The 21821-nt window shown below is 43.9% G+C and overlaps 1 protein-coding gene across 3 annotated transcripts in view; it reads right to left on the bottom strand.

The window, feature by feature from the left end:
* Positions 1-20319, bottom strand: part of PUM3 (pumilio RNA binding family member 3) — a 50009-nt gene extending 29690 nt beyond the window's left edge. Inside the window, exons 1-12 of one of the 3 annotated variants that reach the window (XR_014301589.1) lie at positions 20148-20300; positions 14861-14952; positions 13277-13495; positions 10529-10664; positions 9855-9930; positions 8131-8224; positions 7796-7862; positions 6830-7004; positions 5776-5879; positions 4713-4791; positions 2377-2475; positions 1457-1510 (exon numbers count right to left, since the gene is read on the bottom strand). Coding sequence is in view for 2 of the 3 variants with exons in the window: in XM_082694416.1 (XP_082550542.1) it covers positions 1457-1510; positions 2377-2475; positions 4713-4791; positions 5776-5879; positions 6830-7004; positions 7796-7862; positions 8131-8224; positions 9855-9930; positions 10529-10664; positions 13277-13495; positions 14861-14942 (1185 nt within the window). In the remaining variant the exon portion in view is untranslated. Of the gene's footprint in view, positions 1-1456; positions 1511-2376; positions 2476-4712; positions 4792-5775; positions 5880-6829; positions 7005-7795; positions 7863-8130; positions 8225-9854; positions 9931-10528; positions 10665-13276; positions 13496-14860; positions 14953-20147 lie in introns of all 3 variants that reach the window. The other 2 variants (XM_082694416.1, XM_082694417.1) reach the window with 2 other exon arrangements.
* Positions 20320-21821: the final 1502 nt, after the last annotated feature.

The following is a 21821-nucleotide window of genomic DNA, read 5'->3' as shown; positions in this document are numbered from 1 at the left end:
AAATCAGTCTTTAAAATTTTAAAAGGATCGAAGTAAGAGAGTATGTCAAGAATCGCCAATATCTGGAAATGTAAACGCTTCTAAATAACCATAAATCGAGCCTATGGGCTGCCAATAGCTTCTCTCCCCTCTGTGGAGGCAACTCCTTGAGATGCAAAAGGCACTGCACTGTTAATCTCTCCTTCTCATGGTGCCTGGCTGGGATTAGGGTCTCAAAGACAAAAAGTAAAAACAAAAACTGTTTTTACCACTAAACTGTAAAATTAAAACAATCTAATTTTATTATTTAATGATGTTTTTTACTAGTAATGCTTTCCAGAATTTTCTATTAACATTCTATTTTTATTTATTTCTAATTTAAAATATTCAAATTAAAATGTTATACAGAAGATTTACTTCGTGGTGAATAATGACTAATAAAATCTTGTCATACTCTGGAAACCGCTCCCTAAAGAATCTCTTCTTTCATTTCATTATAGAAAAGAGAGCTGCCTTCCACAGGGCCTTCCGTTGGTCACACAGTACCAACTTAGGTGTGTGTGTGTGCAGCAGCACTGGCCAAATCAAGTACTCCCCAGACGCTAGCAGCTCTCATTGGACTCTTCAGAGGAAATAGTTGTTTTCAACCAATTTTAGTTCCCCAGTAAATTAGAACTTCAAAGTAACTCAAAAATAAAAAAGTGCTTACTATTACATATATTCCAGAAATACTATGGAAAACCACTTAGTATTTAAATACACACAAATACTTTTTTTTGAGGCAGCTAATCCCTCAGAAAAATCTTTTCGTATCCTCTACAATTTCACCTGGAGAGCTGTTACAGCATCTCCAAAGGAACCCAAAGAACTATAAAACGTAACTAGAATTTTCTCTGCTGACTTTACAAATTTATTCTAGGCAGTAATTTCCATGCTTAATAACATAATTGGACAAATTCATTAAAGAAGTACATACCAGGCCCTCACAAAGTATCTACTAAAAATGGAAAACTGTCACAAGAGAATGTTAAATTAAAAAAGGAGAAATCTTATTTAGTGTAAATTTAGTATTATTAAAATACAAACATATGCACAGAAAAAGTAATAAAACAAGGAACAATTTTCTTCTTGGCAATTTTCAAATTTTCTGCAATAGACGTAATTTCATTTTATTATTAAAAATAACTTCAAAAAGAGGGGCGCCTGGGTGGCTCAGTGGGTTGGGTCTCTGCCTTCAGCTCAGGTCATGATCTCAGGGTCCTGGGATGGAGCCCCCCGAAGCTCAGGCTCTCTGCTCAGCAGAGGGCCTGCTTCCCCCCACCCAAACCACCCCCCTGCCCCACCTGCCCCTCTGCCCACTTGTGATCTCTGTCAAATAAATAAATAAATAAAATCTTAAAGTAAATAAATAAATAAAGCTTAAAGAGAAGCCAAAACCAAACAAAAACCCAATAAACTGTGGTTTTATTATACTTACATTGGCCACCTTTTCAATATAAGTCTTCATTGTTTTCACAATCACTTTCCTGTCCTTAAAAAAGAAGAATTAACTTTTGTTATAGCTTTCAGTGATCGCTTAAAAATTACAGCCAAAAATTTTATATAGTACTAAAATTCCCACCAGTCTGGCATTCTCTTCACTACTGAAAACAGTTATGAGCCAGACCGCCCCACCCAAAAAAATGGCAATATGCTTTAAGTCCTTTCAGAACTGTTACAACCTTAGACCTGTTCGTGACAATGCAGAGACCGAAATACAGAAGCACAGAATTATTAGCCAGAAGACAAACTTAGTGAAACTACCTTCTTTTACAACAGTGAGAATGGAGAGAACTCATTCGGTGTCTGAACTCCTACAAAATGCCTGAGAGCACAGTGTAGACAGTATTTGATACTTACTTGCTGAACAGAAATTAAATCTGTATTCATTTAAAAAGTGGGCAAAGCAGAACTCTTTTAAAGGCAAAATTATACTACCAAGGAAGTGCGGGTCACCCCTGTGAAACTTCGGTATTTAACATGGATTTTCACCTTTTCCCTGCAAGCATGAGCAGCCACGTGAGCCAACCGAGCGGCTCATGAGGACCTCCTGCCTCTCCCGCCCCCACGAAGATCATTAAATGAGGAATCGAAGGACCAGAGAGGTACCAAAATTTCTATAAAGGTCAGCCTGGCATAAACATTGTGTTGACTTGCTCTACGGGTCCCTTCCCAAATAAAGACAACTCCAGCTTTTCATACTTGTTTTCATACAATGAAAATTCCAACAAAGAAACACCAGGCCTTCAGAAAATCCCATTCCCGGGAGGCCCCGAGGTGCAACCACGCAAAGACAATGCTGCTTGCACACGTCAGGGCAAAGCCCGTGGGAGAGGGCAGGCCTCTGGGACCACTGACCTTGGGTGTGCCATGCCACAGGCAGTGCATGGCCACTCTAGCGCCATCGTGTGTGTGCGCCAGGTAGATCACGGCTTCGCGGATGGCTTCGATCGTTTCCTGCGGGAATAATGCCACCAAAGCTTTATTGTATTCTTCCTGCCTTTTTAAAATCTGTCTACTGAGGGGCAGTTATGCACAGAGGATGAAGGAGAGTACAGGGAGTTAACAATTTAAGTCTTCATTTTGTAGAGACGGATACAGAAACAACTTTTGTCTAAACATTTTCTTCCCCATCAACAGCAGCAAGCAGTGGTAGCAATTTCTATTAAGATATCTGAGGAGTTTTACCAATTATCCATTCAAAAAGGTATATAGATGTGTAGTATATTCCAAAAGATTTTTCAAGAAAAAGAAATCTAGGAAGTGACTGTGGTAAGAAGGGGGTTTTTAACAGTAAAACCAGATAAAATTTAAAAAATGCTTTCCTAAGAGAATAGTGTATATAATGAACAAAAAACCAAACACTAACTTTGAAAAAAGTCTCTCTTTTTCAGCTTATCATTGGATTCCTTCTAGAAATCATTTTAACAATTCATAAAAACACTTACTAGTTCCCTAAGAAAAATGAGTCTATGAGACTAGGTCCTCATTTATCAACGACCCCTTAGTAAAAACACAGTCATTAATTTCTTACAAGGTAGGTCAGTTTATTTATAAACTTCCTTCTTCATCGTCCATGTACATAAGTGCATAATTATATCTGGGAAGTCTGGCCTACAGAGGTACATGAGTTCTGACAGCTAAAAGCTGCAGGACCCCACCTGAGTCTGTTCCCAATTTAAAAATTTATCTCAAATCAATAAAATAAAAACAAAGTCTCAGACCATGAAAGAGAAAGGTAGGTGCCTAGTTTCATCAGTAAGGAACAAATGATTTCATCTTTAACTATTGTTATCCTTTCCCAGGATGGGTCTCAAGGACACAGCTCTAAGCTTACATATCTCAACTTACGAATCTATTCAAAGCCACCCAGCTGGAGAGTGAATGCCCCAGGGCCCGGAAAGATTGGTCTCATTAATGTATATTCACACTAAGTCCCCAATGACTTTTGTGTTATTAATACATTCAACACTAAAAAAAAATATTTTCTACCACTGAATATACCCAAGTGCTCATATTCTCACTCCCAAAATACAGTCCTGCCTTAGTAAATCCAGACCTGTCAGAAACTGGGCTCTGCAGAAAAGAGAGAGAAATCCCCCAAAGAGAAGCAGCAGCTGCTATGTTCACGGGACCATACGCTTAGGTGAGCAGCTACTCTCGGGGAGGTCTTTTCTTGTGTCAGTTTCTTTTTTTTTTAAAGATTTTATTTATTTATTTGACAGACAGAAATCACAAGTAGGCAGAGAGGCAGGCAGAGAGAGAAGAAGGGAAGCAGGCTCCCTGCTGAGCAGAGAGCCTGATGCGGGACTTGATCCCAGGACCCTGAGATCATGACCTGAGCTGAAGGCAGTGGCTTAACCCACTGAGCCACCCAGGCACCCCTTCCCTATGTCAATTTTGAGAGGGTCAAAATTCCTATGAATGTTTAACCCGGCCTACTTGTTAACGAGAAGTCGGGGTCATTATTTCAGTTACCCTTTACCACAGCAATGAGGACAAACAGGCAATGAGTTCGGTTTGACGAGGCCAGCGAAGTTCAGGGACTAAATGATGAGTTCTCATTTGTATTCCCATCAGTGACTTGAAGGGCAGGACAAATGATCTCCATTCTGTGTTATCCTTCCAGCGTATAAGGTCCAGGTGTTCATGGTCCATTTAGTTTTACAGACGTGTCCTCCCCTAGCCTTTTAATGCTGACATGATTTTTTATCAGCACAGCGGAATTTCAAACCCCTGGCATGCCGAACAACTATTTGTGAGTTAATTTTCGGTATGGTTAGCTGGAGGACAGTTTCTGGCTAATAATTAAAATATAAAAATCTAACAAGATTGATAGAATTATGGTCAATTCCACCGTCTTCTGGCAAATATCTAAATGGAATTAGTAGGCTTGTTCAAAAGATGTTGATTGGCTTATCGTCTTTAAATAAGGAAACAGGAGTGCCTGGGTGGCTCAGTCCGCCAAGCATCTCTTGATCTTGATTCAGGTCATGATTCAGGGGTCAGGAGATTGAGTCGGCACTGGGCTCCATGCTGGGCGTGGAGCCTGCTTAAGGTACCCTCCCCTCTGTCTCTCCCAAATAAATAAATAAACAACTATCTAAAATTTCCAAAATTTTCAAAGCAGTGTTTTACATTTTAACATGGCTCTTCCTCTGTGTTTGCTTTAAAAACCAACAGCAAGAACTTACTGATCTTAGCTTTGGGGGCGCATGGGTGAAAAAGTCCAGGAATACTTTGTGCACCAATGAGTGCTTAATCACAGCTTCCCTGAAAAGAGAGAAAAGGGAAGACAGACTGTGTCAGATCTAGCACTCCATACAGTAACAGAGACTGAGGCAGCCTCAGTCGTCCTAAAATACTCAAAGCCAATGAAATGGCTTAGCAAATGTAACGTCGTAAGACAGAATACATCCTTCAGCAATATACTAGGAATTAAGAAAAAAAAAAACCACCTTCCAGCCTCTAAATCTTTTAGTAGCCTCTACAATCAAAACCAGCATACAAATTTCTAGTATCTAGTCGGCCAAGACTTATCATCATTCCAAGTACACTCTACCATCTTCAGTAAGGACATCTATGCTTTTACCCAACAACGGACATGTGATCAGAAATCCCTATGTGGACCGGCTTTTTTACAGTTATTTTCTTTCTGTCAAGGACCCTTCACAATGCTTAGCTTCATAAAATAATTTTAGCTCAATTAAAACATGAACAGAACGAAACAGCACCAGCAACTGCAACAGGCCCGAACCGACGCAAGGTTCCCCGTGTGATGCTTGCGGGATACAGACGTACAGTGGAGGCGAACCGTCGCAGCACGAAGGTATCAGGCTGACATGGACCATCTCAGTAGCCAGCAGACACCGGCTGCCTTTATGGGCAAAGCACTATTTCTGAGTGTTTTGGAAACATTAACCCTTTTAATCTTCATAAGCTTCCATGGAACATGTACTACTATTATCCCAATCTTATAGATGTGGAAGCTGAGGTTACATCGCCCGGCTGTCACAGAGTTGGTAAGTGAGGGGGGCACCAGGATTCCCACCTGGGCAGTTTGGGTCCCAAAGGCTACACCTTAACCACTCCACTACGGTGCAAATGCTAAGAAGGCCACACGCCTGAACATCTAAATTTCAGGATCCAATGTCATTAGCACAACCTATTTGGGAAACCATCTACCTTTTCTATGCGAGGGTTATATAACATTTCTTTCTTTCAAATGCTAAGAAAAGACAAAATCAGCTTTCTTACTTTTGGGCCATTGGAGTTAGAATCTGCTTCATTTCATCCATAATCAGCTGTAGTTTTTCTGGCTGTAGCTCTAATACTTTGTCCAGGGTTGGATGATCTGCCGACTACAACAGGAAAAATCAAACCCCTCTAGGTTTAATCAAGTTTCTTCAACATAATTAATTCAAATAAACTTAATATAAATTTCAGATTTCCCTTATTTATATAATGAAAGGCCTGCTGTAGATACACTCATGGAGTAACTCGATTGTCTGATTTTTACTCTATACACCCATCAATGTATTTAAAAAGCCAGCCCAAACAGCTGACCAATTCGACCAGTCGACAGGTGCCAGCACGTGCTTAACCTTAAGATCAAGTAGTCAGCTCACAAATTCTTGCCACCATACGCTTTGTAATTAGGGGGATATTCCTACTGCGGGAGTCACAAAAGCAGTAAAGCACTCAGTTCAAAGCAGGAGCTGAACCTGACTAGGGGAGGCAAGCCAGGAAATAATCCGTATCCCTGGAGACAGAGGGGTGTGTTTATGTCACAGGGTCTGAAACAGACCCTTTAACTGTCCTAGTCCCCTTCCTGGCCTCCTTCTGATTCAATCCCTGTACTACACCCAAGACTGGTGTTCTGTGCTCCCTTTCCTCCCTGCACACAAACTCGAGAAGCACAGTCCACACCGTGAAGACACACGGAAGGCAGCGATGGGGAGCCCGAGGCACTTCAGCCAGAGCCGGGGGCGGGTACAAAGCTTTGCTACCTATTAAGAGTCGTCCCCCCCAGTCCGTCAGAAAACGGACACACCAAAGCACTACACAGAGCACTTGGGAGGGAGTAACAATGTAGTTTTAAAGGGGATTTAGGGGCAGTGCTCTGGGAGGAAGAGCCGTCAGCATGACCACCTGGCTCACACCAGCGATACCGTCTAAGAGAACAAACGGTGGGAGAAAGTGTGTTAACGGACCAGCCAAAGCAAAACTCCTTCCTGAGAACAGGGCACTGCAGAGTCAGGCACAGCACGCGGAGAACGAGCGGGCGCTCACAGAGCGTCTGGGCTGTCACCTTGTAAAGCTGAAACGTGTTGCCGTAGAGCTCCTCGGCCAGCATGTTCCTCTGCTCCAAGATGGCCTTGTCGTTGTAGGCGTACTCCACGATGGCGGACGCCTCCGCGTGCCGCAGCATCTTCCTCACGTGGCCTTTAAAGCTGCTTATGATCGCTGCGATCTGCGGCTTACTCCTAAGCCCAGTGCGACGGCGGGAAAAGCTCAGTGATGGGAGAAGAAAGCCGGGCGGCCACAAACCCTAACTGCCCTGAGCCCAAGCCATCAAAATGCTGGCTGCTGGGCCCCGGAGAAACGCAATGGAGGAGGCCACCTCCAGCTTGCCAGCCTCCGCGGCAGCCAGCCGGCTCCCGGCGTCTGAGACCAGACTCTGCCGGGCAGCTGAGGGATCCTGAGCAAGTTACTGGAATTCTCTAGGATGCAGCTTCTTCGGTCACAGGACACAAAGAATGTGGCTGGGGCGAGGGCCGAGTGACCTCGGGTGCACAGGCACTGGGACTGGCACACAGTAGGTGCCTGGTGTCCCTTCCCTGTAGTACACTGTCCCTTTACACCCCGAAATACTTGGAAATTTTGTTCACTATTGGCGAGCACATTATGGCACCTTATGCTCAAAAAAAGAAGTCAGGACAAGTAGCAATTCCTGCTAATTTAGGAAACCCTCCTGTCTTGACATTTTCTAACCCTAACCCCACTATTTCTCCTCCCCTTCCCCCTCCTAGCCCTCCACCTTCTAAATGCTGGTCACCTTTTCTTCCAGGGCATCAAAATACCCTCATAAGAGTGTTGAAGGCAAGGCCATCGTTTATATTACTTCAATAATTGCTTTTAAGATCACACGCCCCACCCCAGAAACATCACAAGCATCTGCCTGGGGCCATTATTAGGATCCCAGACCACGTGCAAAACTGGTATCCCCACCTTTAAAAAACCAGTGACGATATATTTTATAAATAAAACAACTCACCCATACATGAGGAATTTCTTCACAATATTTCTGGAATACTTCGCTTTACTTAACTGGACCAAATCATCTGAAACACAAAATACATTTACAACGATTGGCTAGCCTCACTACAGTCCCCCAGAAGCAAAGAACCACAAAAATGCACAATCCTGGGAACACCGACAACTCTCCTAACTTGTCTCACGCAATGAACAAATAAAACAAAAAAAGGTGCTACAGAGAACACACGGCTTTCCCTCAGTAAGAATTATTTTCCAGGGCAGTCTTGGGTATTTCAAGAGAAAAAGTGACTTCGTATGAATAATCACAATTAATCTTCCGCATAAAAGAAATACCTTGCAGTTCTTCAAACGCCTGTTTTCTCTGCTCTTCAGTCCCGTACTGAATGTAACACTGGATCACACGGGTGGAATCGTGCGCAAACGCGATCTGCAGGAAAGACCAGTTTGGGCCTTTACACGGATTCTCTCTCAAGATGGGTGTCTTTATCACAGTATTATGTTTTACTGCTACTGCTCTTATTATTCCTTGCTAGTCAAAAGGTAGGGTCCTCATGGATAAAATCAAACCGAGCTTGATCGGGAGAAGAAATGCTTGTTTCAATTGTACAAAATGACATCCTTTGGTTTTGCCACCTATCATACATACCATGCATTTCAGAAGAATTTCCTTAAGGAACGTTTAGAGATATTTTTGATAAAACTAAAAGTTTTTAAAAAGATGGCTGTTTTGTACATACTGATCACTTACTACATAACCAGGACTGATGCTTCAAGTACATTTTCCTCATTTAGATGTCAAAGGAACCTTAGGAATGTGCTGTTGCGGGGCGCCTGGGTGGCTCAGTGGGTTAAGCCTCTGCCTTATGCTCTGGTCATGATCTCAGGGACCTGGGATCGAGCCCCGCATCAGGCTCTCTGCTCAGCAGGGAGCCTGCTTTCCCCTCTTGTGATTTCTGTCAAATAAATAAATAAATAAAATCTTAAAAAAAAAAAAAAAAAAGAATGTGCTGTTGCTATGCCCATTTTACAGATGAGAAAAGCAAGTTTATGAGAAGTTAAGGAGCAGACTATCCCTATGACCCAGGGGATGAACTTCTCTGAATCCCAGATGTATCAAATGTCCCTCATGGACAAAGACATTAAGTTAAAGGAGACAAAGTATGCGATGGTTACACAACCCCTAGCACACAGTAATCGATACAGAGGTTGTTACTGCCCAAAGGCACACACATTTTAAGCTGCAGAGTAAGGATCTGAACACCACCTTCACTCCCAAGGCCATGCAGTATTAACCGAAGGGTAGTTGGGAAAGTTGAGTGTAAAATACTCATGAATCAAGGATAACAGACTACTGCTGGAACTGAGAAGTTCTAGCCTAAAAAGACTTCTTCCTGAATAAAGATGAGAACAACTGCTGGGAACTTGCGTAGTTCAAGACTTCAAACTGCAAAACAGCATCTGATTAGACCTACGTATGTGGTCTGGCAAAGGCTACCCCTCCAGGGTCCCCAAAGCTACTAAGTCTGTTGTCTCACAAGTGAACAGTCAGCTAAGTATTTACCCAAATACACAAGCATCAACAGAAGTTTATTATAAAATACAATTTAGGAGCAACATTGAAAATTAGTTTAAACTCCCAAATCTGTATTTCAAAGATCTCTGTATGATGTTTGTAAAAGCAATGATGAAAGAAGTAATCATCTGTTAACATCATATATTCAAAAAACCAGCAACTTAGAGAACATATGGAAGCATACGGAGTTCAGAGAAAGACTCTCTAATAAATTCCTCAAGGCAACTTTAAAGAACACTGATTTACCGCAAGTAAATTTTTGAAAAAAGTGACACAGCCAAATATTTGATATTTTACTAATTTCTCAGCAGTAAGGTCCCAACTATCAAATTTTTTGTTTAGTGAATATTGTAACAGGTACTTGAAATCTGTGGCCAAATACATTTAAAACAACTTCACAGATCACGAATGGTCACCCAACCCCTCCTGACAGCGAGTCGATTTCAGTTGTTAACACAGACAACTGTGAGCCTGCCCTACTTACAGTTTTAATTTTCCCTTGAATCAACTTCTGCAAATCACTCATCAATTTCACTCTCTTTTCTTTGTCACAGTCTTTTCTATAAATGAGAATAAAGGGGGAAACAGAGCTTAAGTAAAGACATTATTTTAAACAGGAGAAACTAAAAACCCTACCAGCGTACATTCACCGAGGTAGGTGTGATTTTCTCTTCGGAGGCAGCAAACCTCTGACATTAAAATTACTATTCCAGAACAGCCAGAGAAAAGCAATTTTCTCAAAGACAAGAACTCATCTCACAAGGTGTAATTTTATGCATCAATTTAAATCTTCGCAGCCAGAACCTCGGAAGTAAGGAAAATAATAAAACATGTCCACGATACCAAATACTTAAGTATCTCAAAACTGAGCAGATAAGAGACTATCCTCCTTTTTCTCAGAACTCTGTCAGAAAGCATTTCCGATCCATTTTCATTCTCACCCATTTCCATAAGCGTGTCTGACCCCATCCACGTCACCCCGCACACTCCTGCCACAAGCGGACGTCCCACACCAATGGGCCTAGCACAGTGCTGGGGGCTCCCTGAATAACGCCAGAGCTGTGCAGGTCCGGGTAGGACGGCTCACTACCCACGAGGGGCACACGCAGCCCTCCGTGCTCTCCAGGGACTAATAATGATGCCACAAGGTAGCATTACCTTCGTAAGATCTCCCAAATCTGTTTTGCCCGAACAACAATGTCATAGTTGGTTTTGTCACTGAGTTGCCTGCTTTGCTTTAGTTCTTTCTTCTGCTTTTTGAAGTCGTCCCATTTAGGTTTCTTGGCCGCTGATTCTAGTCATTAGAGAAATTATTCTGGTCATTTCAGAAATTACATTTAACATTCTGAACACCACAAACCAGTACGAATGAGGCACACAGGGCAATCACTTATCAGGACCAACATTCGCTGTAAAAATATCATTTCCTATAAACTCAGACTTTTATTTTATTTCCTGAGCAGTTTATACATTCTAAATTTGGTTGAAAACAACCACTCATTCATTCAACAGCTACATATCGACTCTTAACAGAGTGCACCTGGGTGGCTCAGTGGGTTAAAGCCTCTGCCTTTGGCTCAGGTCATGGTCTCGGGGTCCGGGATCAAGCCCCACATCAAGCTCTCTGCTCAGCAGGGAGCCTGCTTCCTCCTCTCTGCCTGCCTCTCTGACTACTTGTAATCTCTATCAAATAATAAATAAAATCTTAAAAAAAAAAAAAAAGGATTATGAAAGCAACTGAAAAATGTTAAGCTTCCTTTTCAATTGTGGAATAAAAATTCTACTATAAAACATTACAGTCCTCAGACTTTAGGTATAATCAGTTCTCACTATAAACAAAATTAGTTCTTAATGTAAACAAAAATCAGTCCAAACTAAAACAGGGAAAAATGTATGAAAATTTTCAGTACCCTGAGTGTTGTTATCTATCATTTAATTCTCACAACAACCCTATTAACATGACCTTTCTCACAAAGGCACTAAGAAATTCCTTCTGTTCCTTGTCCAAGGTCACACAAGTCCTCAATTGTGGAACCAGGGCTGAAACCCAGAGACAACCCCGAAGCTTCGTGGTCTGCTGCCTCTTACTCATGATGGTACCTAGTCCAAATGTCTCAGTTTTCTACAGAGTAATGCTCTGGAAGTCCAGTGTCTTTCCATTAGAGCTTTCTGGTATTCAAAAGCTAAGTATCTTACCAAATGAATCAAAAAACCCACTAAGGCCAAACAAAGAACAACTTAATAAAATGGGTATTATTTATCTGAGTGTCCTCTCAGAAACCCTTTGGGGAATTACCACCTTCTAAACGTCTCCCTCCTCAGATTAGAAAACACATGCATTATAAACCAACTTAGAAAATGCAAAAAACAAAATTCCCCTATCATCTCAAAACCAATGCAGAAGTAGTAACATTTTATTTTCTTCCTGTCACTTTCCTATGTATTTTTTTTTTTTTTAGATTTTATTTATTTATTTGACAGACAGAGATCACAAGTAGGCAGAGAGGCAGGCAGAGAGAGAGAGAGAGAGAGAGAGAAGCAGGCTTCCTGCGGAGCAGAGAGCCCGATGTGGGGCTCGATCCCAGGACCCTGAGATCATGACCCGAGTCGAAGGCAGCAGCCCAAACCACTGAGCCACCCAGGCGCCCCATCCTATGTATGTTTTATATTAATCTTTAAAAATTCAGAATCTCACTGCTTCACCGAAACATTATTCTACTGTAAGCGTTCCTCCACAAAACTAAATTATTTCTCAAGAACATAATTTCTAATGGCTATACGCTTTACTACAACGTTCTTCATTATTCCCCTTACTTATCTGTTCCCCGGTGGTAACCAGAGACTGCCCGAACAGAGGGCGTATTTCCTGTTCGTATCAGGGTATCGTGTACCACACAGAACAGAAGGGCTGACCCTGACCGAGCTCACTTAATTCCACCAGCTTCTGGGCGCCCTGACATCTGCCACGGCGCGCTGCGGTACACACGAAAGCTTCAGGGACCTCCAGTATCCAATCCCCTTCAGTGCCGACACGCAAATATATGAGAAAATAAAAGCAGAGATCCATCCTGACACGTCAGGAACATCGCTCCCACAGAAAAGGAACCAGGGCTACCTCATGACAGGTCTTCACGTGAGAATGTGTGTGTGTGTGTGTGTGTGTGTGTGTGTGTGTGTGTGTGTGTGTGTGTGTGACAGGTCTTCACGTGAGAGTGTGTGTGTGTGTGTGTGTGTGTGTGTGTGTGTGTGTGTGTGTGTATTTAAAATGCCGTGCCAGTGGGGTGCCTGGGTGGCTCAGTGGGTTAAAGCCTCTGCCTTCGGCTCAGGTCATGATCTCAGGGTCCTGGGATCGAGCCCCGCATCAGGCTCTCTGCTCAGCAGGGAGCCTGCTTCCCCCTCTCTCTGCCTGCCTCTCTGCCTACTTGTGATCTCTGTCAAATAAATAAAATCTTAAAAATAAAATAAAATGCCATGCCAAGAGTTCCAGCTGACATGGCACCTACACCCCTATGGGCTGTGACAATTCTTCTTTCCCATCTCCTGGCAAAATGCACAGAAAACTCAAATATTTGTTCGTTGAATCATTCAATCAACCAATAAAATTCGGCCTCCAGAAAGGGAAGTTTCACGGATGTTCTGCTGCGCAAAGTCGCTCCAGCTCATCCGAACTCCACAGCGTGGAGAGTCCAGCAGGGGTCTGGGAAGGAAGGTACTCCAGGCACCAGAAGACAATTCTGACTGTGGAAGGTGCTTTCTGGGGCTTACTTATTCTCACCACCCCAAATGCTGCCTGTCAAGGAACAAGAATGGGGCGTCTCTACCAGACCTCTAGAGCACCCCACCACCACCCCATAGTTCGGGCGCCAACAAGGCTTCCACAAAGATTATGTTGAAGGAATCACTTACCATCACTTTTACCGTCCGTCTGGAATTTTCTCTTTCTGTTGAACTTATTTGCCTGCTGGAATTTGTTCTTTGGTATTTTATCCCCTTGCTGCTTATTTCTGAACTGCTTGACACCTTTTTTCCCAGGTTTTACGGCACATTTCTCGAAGTTCTTAGATGTGATTTTAGGTCCACCCTCCTTGCCAGCTTTCCTTGGAAACGTCTTTGCCAAGCCAGAATCTAGGGATAATAATCACCAACGCCGTTCAGTGATCCTGCGCTGAGATCGCTTTATTCACTGGTCTGTACTTGTTACATAAAATTACACACTCCTTAGGGAAACCTACTGTGTCCTACTCTCGAATACGGAGAACTGGATTTTAAAAAGTAAAAACAAAATTTAAAATTCCTGGTTTAGGGACGCCTCAGTGACTCAGTCAGTAGAGTGTCTGACTCTTGATTCTGGCTCAGGTCACACTCTCAGGGTCATGAGATCGAGCCCCGGGTCCAGCTCGGTGCTCGCCGTGGAGCCTGCTTAAGATTCTCTCTCTCTTCCTCTGCAACCCCTCGTCCCTCCCCTACCACCTGCATGTGGGTGCTCTCTCTCTCTCTCAAATAAATTTCTGATTTATAAAATCATAATATAGATTCACTATAGAAAATCAACAAACTAGAGAAATGCATAATAAAAACTACCCATAATGCTTTGGTTAACTGTTATCGTCAATCAGATGTTTTTCTGTTCTAAGCACGTTAACATCACTTAAGAAGATAAATTATTATTTATATATCTTGTATTCTACTTTAATGACTTCTTGTTCAAGTCTTCATGCATAAATTTCAATTATTCAGTAACAACGAATCTAAAATTAAAATGAACGCCTAAAACTTAGAAACGCCATTTTAAATCACATATCAAATTAAAATTAAAGATGTTAATTTATTTTTAAAAATGTTAAGGATGTTATTATTTTATTAAATAGCATATCAAATTAGAGACCTTAGTTTTTCTCAGAATTGATAGTTTTGGAAAAATTTCCTCAAAGCCTATATATAGTACAGTTATTTGATAAAAATCACTAGCTAATTCAAGCTTGCAAATGAAGTAGCTAACAAATGAGGAGAAAACTATAATAGCTAAGCTCTACGACTGTTTCAAGAAAAAATCCGTAGATGCCTTAGGAATCATTTAGGCCACTGACGAGTCCCTGACTTTTCCGCTCTGCAACAGTGACACCTGATGGAATAATAGAGACTGCACAGTTAGAACCACTGACGATGAAAGCTGCTTTACCAGTAGTCTGCATTAATCAGGCACAATTTATCGAACAGCAAATTAATAAAGAAAATGTGGCAGCAGCATTCCCAGCTAAGATGAGAGATCTCCCCTGAGCATAACATCCTCTGATTATCCCGGCAATTTCTACAATGTCTTAGTTTTATGGGGAACATGCAAACTGGGACACAGTTAACTCCTGCTTTTTCCAAATCCCAACCCAGGAAAAGAGACTGGCATCTGCTCCAGGCCTCCTCATCCCGCCACCCACTCCCTCCAACTATAGGGCCACATCCTAGAGGAAGCGTGGTTTGTTATGGCTCTCTTACCATTCTTTTTGTGAACTCTGTTTTTTTCTTGTGATGTCTTTGCACCTTTTCCTGTGAATTTTTTTTTCCCTTTAACTTCCATCACAGCAGTTCTGGAAGACAAAAACAAAACCCCAAAAGGATCACTGGGTTGTTCTCAGCCAGGAAGTGGCATCAACCAGGGTCACACTTAGTCCAGGGCCTTCATAGATGCAGGACAAACCACCCGCGTCCACCATGGGCCCATGAGTCCAGGAACTACACAATCCATGCTTCGAAGATTTTAAAAATGAAAAAAGACAGCAACACAAAATCTAAGAACACACACACCTTGGCTAGTGTGTGATGTATTTGGGGACAACAATTTAACAACAGCTCTGGGTAAAAACAGACCATTATTTAGGTTAACTATGATTCAGTGTTTGTTTCCCATAATCTAGGACAGCTTTGTGATGAGAAAGCAACGACATCACCATTTGATTTCTTGGTTTCCATCCTAAAAAGTCCAGAACAAAAAATAGGCACTTACCAATATTCATGTTAATGAAAGAAAATCCAAGACTGCCTACAAGTCCCCTATGTAACCCAGTATAGCTATAACAAAAACTTCTAATATTCAATGTCCAATTGGCTTTTTTTTTTTTCTAGAGGTGACCAATAATTTTGAGTGCCTTCCAAAGGAAGATTATGTTGGGATATTTCGTATTTCATTTAGAGGAAACCTAACACGTCACTTCTGGGTACAGAGACCTCACCGTGCACAGGGCACACAACAGAAAACCCCTGAATTAACCAAGGCTCCTGAAAGCAGAGACTACATCAATAGCAAAGACCATCTGGCTATTTCTCTACCATCCAAAGTTGTACATTCAACTGATTTCTAAAGTTCTAAAGCTGACCCCCTAAAGGAGACCTGAGAAATTCTAGATAATACTATGTATTTCTATTTTTTTTAATACTGTGTATTTCTAAAACAAGAATTTTCCAAGATTCTCCAAGACGTTGAAATTTCCCAAGAACAACTAATTTTGGCAAGATTATTAGTGGGTGTAAGGAAAAAAGAAGGGTTCAAAGACGGCACAGATTTGAGAAATAGTGAATTTAATGAAAATAATTAACTAGGTTTTTTAAAGAAAGGTTTTTCAGATTCTTTTCATTTGGTTCTCAAATACCTGGAAAACTAAGCACAGGCTGAAGTACACAAGATTTTCCAACCCCAGCTGACTCACTTTTCCTTGAAACATCTCAAGGAACCAGTAAGATTCCAAAGAACTCTCTGGAAAGTGCAGCTCAGTGTAGGCTTCACCGTTATTCTTCACCACGGATGGCCCCGGAATCACTCCTTTTCCTTCAGTCATTGGTAACCGTAGGGTCATTTTATCACTTGGCTGCTTTATCATAACTACACCCGCATTTCTTAGTTCTTCTGTGCTTGTCTTCATCTAAAAACGCAATCATTTATAGATTTTCTCTGTACATTTGTTTTTTAACTGTTTATTTTGAAATAATTTTAGTTTTACAGGGGAGCTTGGAGAGAGAAACAGAAGGAAAGCTCCAGCTCCCTTCTCAGCTTCCTCTAAAGTTAACATCCCACCCCAAGAAACGACATTAGCACAATACTTTGGTACCATTAACTCTGGATTTTGCCAGTCCTTTTCTGTTCCAGGATATACTACATTTAGTCATCAAGGGACAGTTTCTTGGTCTTCTTTCTCACAACCGAGACACTTTTGAATAGTACTGGTCAAGCAATTGGCAGAAAAACCATTTGGGGTTTGCCTGAGAGTTACTCACCATCAGACTGGTGTGATGGGCATTTTTGAAGAGCATCGCAGACACACAGTGCCCGCACTGGTGATACTAACTCTGATCCCTTGGATAAGGCAGTGTTTGCCAGATTTTTCTACTGTGAAGTTACCATCTCTCCCTTTCCATACTTATTAGAAGCAAGTCACCAAGTTCAGCCCATTACCAGGAGAGGGGAATTAACCTCCACTTCTGGGGGATGGGGGGGGGGGGGCGGAGGGAGTCCTAAAGAATTTCACTAAAAATCTGTATGTTAAAATCACCGGAGCAACTGATAAACATTTGGGGTGACATTTTGAGATTATGCAAATATCCTAATTGTCACCCTCTGATTTTAGTGCTCTCCAGTGGATCCTGCCTGCAGCAATTACTGTGGTTTTTCATGGTGATTGTCCCCTTCTCTCATTATGTCTACCTCTAGTATTTTTAATTTTTCTGTAGGGAAAGTTTGTCGCTTCTCCATTTATTTATTCAATCAGTTATTTACATCAGTATGTTCTCACACATACTTTGCTACTTGGTGCAGAACCTAATCCTATAGTGACTTTGCTGCTCAAACTGTTCCAGCTTTGGCCGGTGGGAAGTCTCCCAGGTCGCTCTGTGTCTTGGTGACATGACCCATCCTGTTTTTCTTGTCCTTACTTCCTAGCACTAGTTCTAAGTTCATCTTCTATTTTCCCTGACTAGCCCTGAAATCAGCCATTTCTCCAAGGAACCCGGTTCCCTTTACTGAGAACAGTATGATCTCAGTGCTAGGTGTGCTTGCTATCACTGCTTCTAGCTATTTCCACCGGAAAGAGCTGGTAATACACATCTGTACCCTAACCAATGTGGACACAGGACTCTGTATTTCTTTATGAAATAAGCTTCTCCTAATGTATCCAACTCTAATTCACTCTAGTCTTCCCCTCTTGCTTTACTTGTAACTTGTCTTGACAGTAAGAAACTTGCCTCCCAGGATCACCCTTGATTTGTGCAGCAGATTCAGAAGGCGCAACAGTAGGGCTATGGGAAACAAACTTACCAACCGGAGTATAGTTACAGCTTTTTAATTCCTTTCCCTCACAATATTAATTCAAAATACTGTTCTTCAAAATTACTTAGGTCAATTCCCCCCTACCACTCTGCTGAGTGAAGCTATATATGTTTGTACCAGTTAGATTTACTTTTTGCAGCCCGCATTCCGTTTCCAGACATGCTGGCTGACTTTCTTCTCATCTGCAGTCAGGTGCACTCTCCGGTGTACAGTGTTGATTCTGAGACATGCAGTCACATCTCCTCCCCACAGTACCTTGGAGAACAGTTTCCTAACTCCAAAAAGTCCCCAGTGGAGGCCTTTTGCAATCACCCTGTCCTGGCTCTCCTACGAAGTCACTGATCTGTTTTCCACCCCTCTAGTTTTGCCTCTTTTCAAATATGTCATATAAATGAAACCAAACTGCGTATGGCCTGTTGCGTCTTGCTTCTTTCACTTAACAAACTATATCTGCTTGGGGACTCTGTACCATCATATCTGACCACCACATTCCCGTGGCTCTCACAACTGTCTCCTCTTTTTTCCTTCTCTCTTTCTATTTTCCTTCTCTCTATTCCTGATTCAGACTGTATCTCGTACTCAGATTGTTTTTTGCTGTGGATCTCCTCTGCTGTGACCACACACAGCTGCCTGATCAATCTTCCACAAAGTCACCAATTTCAAGTCACCTTCCTGCTCCAGCACCTTCAAAAGTTTCCCACTGACTCCAGGAAACACTTCAAACTCACACTGGCATTCAAAGCCAATCAAGTTTAGTGCCAAACTTCCTCAGTTCTCTTTCAGGATCCAAACTTAAAAGCCATTCTATTAATATTAACCCTACCCCTTCTTCGAATCTAGCTTAAATGACAATTTCTTATAATTTCTCCTCCATATGCCTCCTTTCCCAAGTGACTGTCCTTCTTAATCCTTTTTGGAACACCTGGATGAACTTCTTAGAACTTCACACCACGGACCTTCATTCCATGCCTACACTATGTGCTGAAAAGCTACTAGGCTGAAAAAAAAAAAATGAAAAAGAAATTCAAAGTAGTGGAATACAAGCAAACAAAATAAAAATACAGCACACTTCAGTGTTATCGCTGAATTATACATAAAGTGTTCAAAACCATACAGCCTAATTTTGCCTTCTGAGAGGAAACAGCAGAGACCTCCTGGACATGGAAGGACCGGTGACTGATCCCACGCCCTCAGCAGGATCAGCACTGTGCTCTGAAAGAGGGACAGAGTCGATATCTAACCTCGGAACACTGGCATTTCTCAAGTCTTCCCCCCTCTCTCCACATGTCTCCCTAAGTGATCTCGTCCAATCCCCCGGCTTTCTATGCTGAGGACTCCCAAACTGTTTCCCACTAGGAGCTTCTCCTGCATTTCTAACCGCCTATCTGACACGTCCGTCTGCCTCTCTTACAAGCACTTAGCCCTTAATAAGTCCAGAATGAAACTGTTAACTGTATCTCCACTGCAAAACACCGTCACACAACTACACCCTCATCTGTCAGACCCATCTTACGCTCCCCCTTCTCGGCCGGCGGCACACCATCCACTCCACTGCTCAGGGAGAAACCCGAGATCTACCCTTCACGTTCTTCTCTCCCCTGTCGGCTATGTTCAAGCCTCCCCTAAGTTCTTTCGAATCCCTTTAAAAATACCGCTAACTCTCCAACTTGCACCTGCACTACCACCACCCTAATCCAAACCATCAAAACCTTCCCTATATACTCAGTAATAATCAGAATTAAACACAATTCCAAAACAGAACCTGCGTCTCTCCTGTTCCTTCCTTCCTTAGAAGCCTCCCATGCTCCCCACAGATGAGGACAGAAACGGGCCTGCTTCCCCGCTGGACGGAAATAAAACCTCAACCGGTCGTCGTGGTGCCCGGAGAACCGCCCCACCCCTCTAACTCCATCAGAACCCCTACCTCACACCGGCCCCCTTCCCACAGCTCCCGCCGCAGGAGCTTAGCCCCAGGTACTGCCTCTGCTTAACGTAGCCTTCCCGGGGCTTCCAGATTTCAGAGTTGCCTCTCGCCCTGCTTTGGGTCTCAGCTTAAAGACCGCTTCAGATTCCCCTACCCTCGCCCCGGGCCCCAGGTCGTTTCCTTCCCAGCGCGGAGAACTTGCCGGCGAACCTTCCCTCGGGTTGGAAACTCGACACGCAGCGCGCGCAGGGCGGAGGGCAGGTGTGCCAAGCGCCCGACAGAGAGGCGGGCCGCAGGCAGCACCCGCCCGACTTCACGAGGCCAAGGGAGTCCAGCCGAACCCAGCCCTGCGAGGTCGAAGCCGTAGGAAGGGCAGCCGCCAAGCTCCCGTCAACCCCCCCGACTCCCGGACCGGGAAAGGCCACGGAAGACCGTCCGGCAGGGGACAGGCGCGAGCTCCCGTGCCCGCTCTGGCCGCTCGGAGAGACCGTCCCCCGGCAGCACCGGGCCCCAGGAGCGGCCGCCGACCCCGCCGCACTCACCGCGCACGTGGGGCCCAGGCAGGCGTGGGGCCGAGGCCGGCGCGGGGACACGCTCCGCGGCGCCGCTTCCGCTTCCTCGACGTGCTCCGCCCCCGGGCCCGCCTTTTCCTTCTTCCGCAGCGGAGCTGGGGTTAAAGGAATAGGAATTCGCCAGGAAAACGGAAATTGGGCATTTCTATTGGTCCGCTTGCGTGACCTCATCTATAGGCGCCACACGCGAATTTTGGCCCTTGAAAGGACCCGTCGGGCAGCCGCGGATCACAGAGGCCCCTGAAAGTGACGTCGTTAACCCTGTCGTTCCCGGCCGGGGGAAGGAAGGCGGTATCTCGCCCAGTGGTGGGTTCTTGAAGTAGAGTCGGGTGGCGCCCGAGCTAAAGCCGAAACAATGGACGTTGCTAGGGAGCTTTCATTTGTATCCTCTCTGGCAGTCTAGCGTGGAGGTTAAAATCTCGGAACTCGTCCCCCCCACCCCCGCTTGCTCGCTGTGTGGTTTGGGGCAAATTACTGCATTTCGCCGAGCCTCGGTTACCAGATCCGTAAAACGGAGACCAAGAAGTCGTTCACGAAGGGCTCAGCGCGGCGCACGAGGAGGGCAGCGCTCAGTGGCTGTCACGTCCGAGGGCTGCTCGCTCCCCCAGCCGGCCGTGACCCCACGGCCCAGCCCAGGAAGCGAGACCGCAGTTGGGGCCTTATCCCCACGCGAAGGTGGAGAAGCGAACACGCTGGTGACGGTCCTTGCCACTGGACGCAAGGCCCACGGGGGCGACGCAGGATGACCTCATCTGAAGGCCCTTACTTAAGGACATGTGCACAGATCTTTTCCCAAATCAAGTCTCTTTCACGGGTTCTGGGGGTCGGGACACGAACATGTCGTTTGGCCACCTGAAAAGTTGAGGAGTTGCGGACATGATCTCAGGTGTGTCCAGCATCGGATTTTACTGCCTGGCAGACCGCACCGTTTCTTGTTCCTTCAGGCTTTGCCCTGGTCATTCACTAGACCGAGGGGGGGTCGCCGTTACCTCTCAGGCACCCGTCCCTCCGCTCAGCACGTAGAAGTTTACTAAGTGCTTACTGTTTGCCTTAAGTAGTGTAAGTATGTTTGCATTTCAGCTCCCTTAAGTAGGTCTTCTCCCTTCGTTATAGGGAAACAAGGGGAAACACAGCAGAGTTGCTGGGATGAGCCTGACTCCAAAGGCAACAAGGCTGCCTCCGGGGTGCTTTCCCTAACCCATCAGTTCCCTAGTAAATGCTCGAGAGCAGAGATACAGCGTACCACACGATACCTGGAACGGGTACATTTCTTTATTTCCTTCTTTCCAAGATTTTATTTGAGAGACGGAGAGCACAGCAGGGGGAGGGGCAGAGGGAGAGGGACAAGCTGACTCCCAGCTCAGCAGGGAAACGATACATTTTCCTTTTTAAGGCCAGTACCCCATATCTTCTCAGACACATCCATGTAAACCCTACTGTACATTTGTCTTTTCACAAGGGAGAGGAAAAAAAAATCACATACCTAAGCCCTAGATGATTATTAATAATGCAATTTATCAGGTCCTTTGTGCTGCCAAGAAATGAATTGACTTGAGTGTTTTTGTTTGGAATGAGTTGAAAGTGTCTCCTGGTTTTGCAGAATAGTAACAAAGAAAGCTTATCTTGTTAATTTTGCAGTTAGCC

The sequence above is a fragment of the Mustela nivalis genome, assembly GCF_964662115.1.
Source record: "Mustela nivalis genome assembly, chromosome: 13".
Lineage (NCBI taxonomy): Eukaryota > Metazoa > Chordata > Mammalia > Carnivora > Mustelidae > Mustela > Mustela nivalis.
Note: the sequence above shows the minus strand (reverse complement) of the source record. Positions and strands in the feature narration are given on the sequence as shown.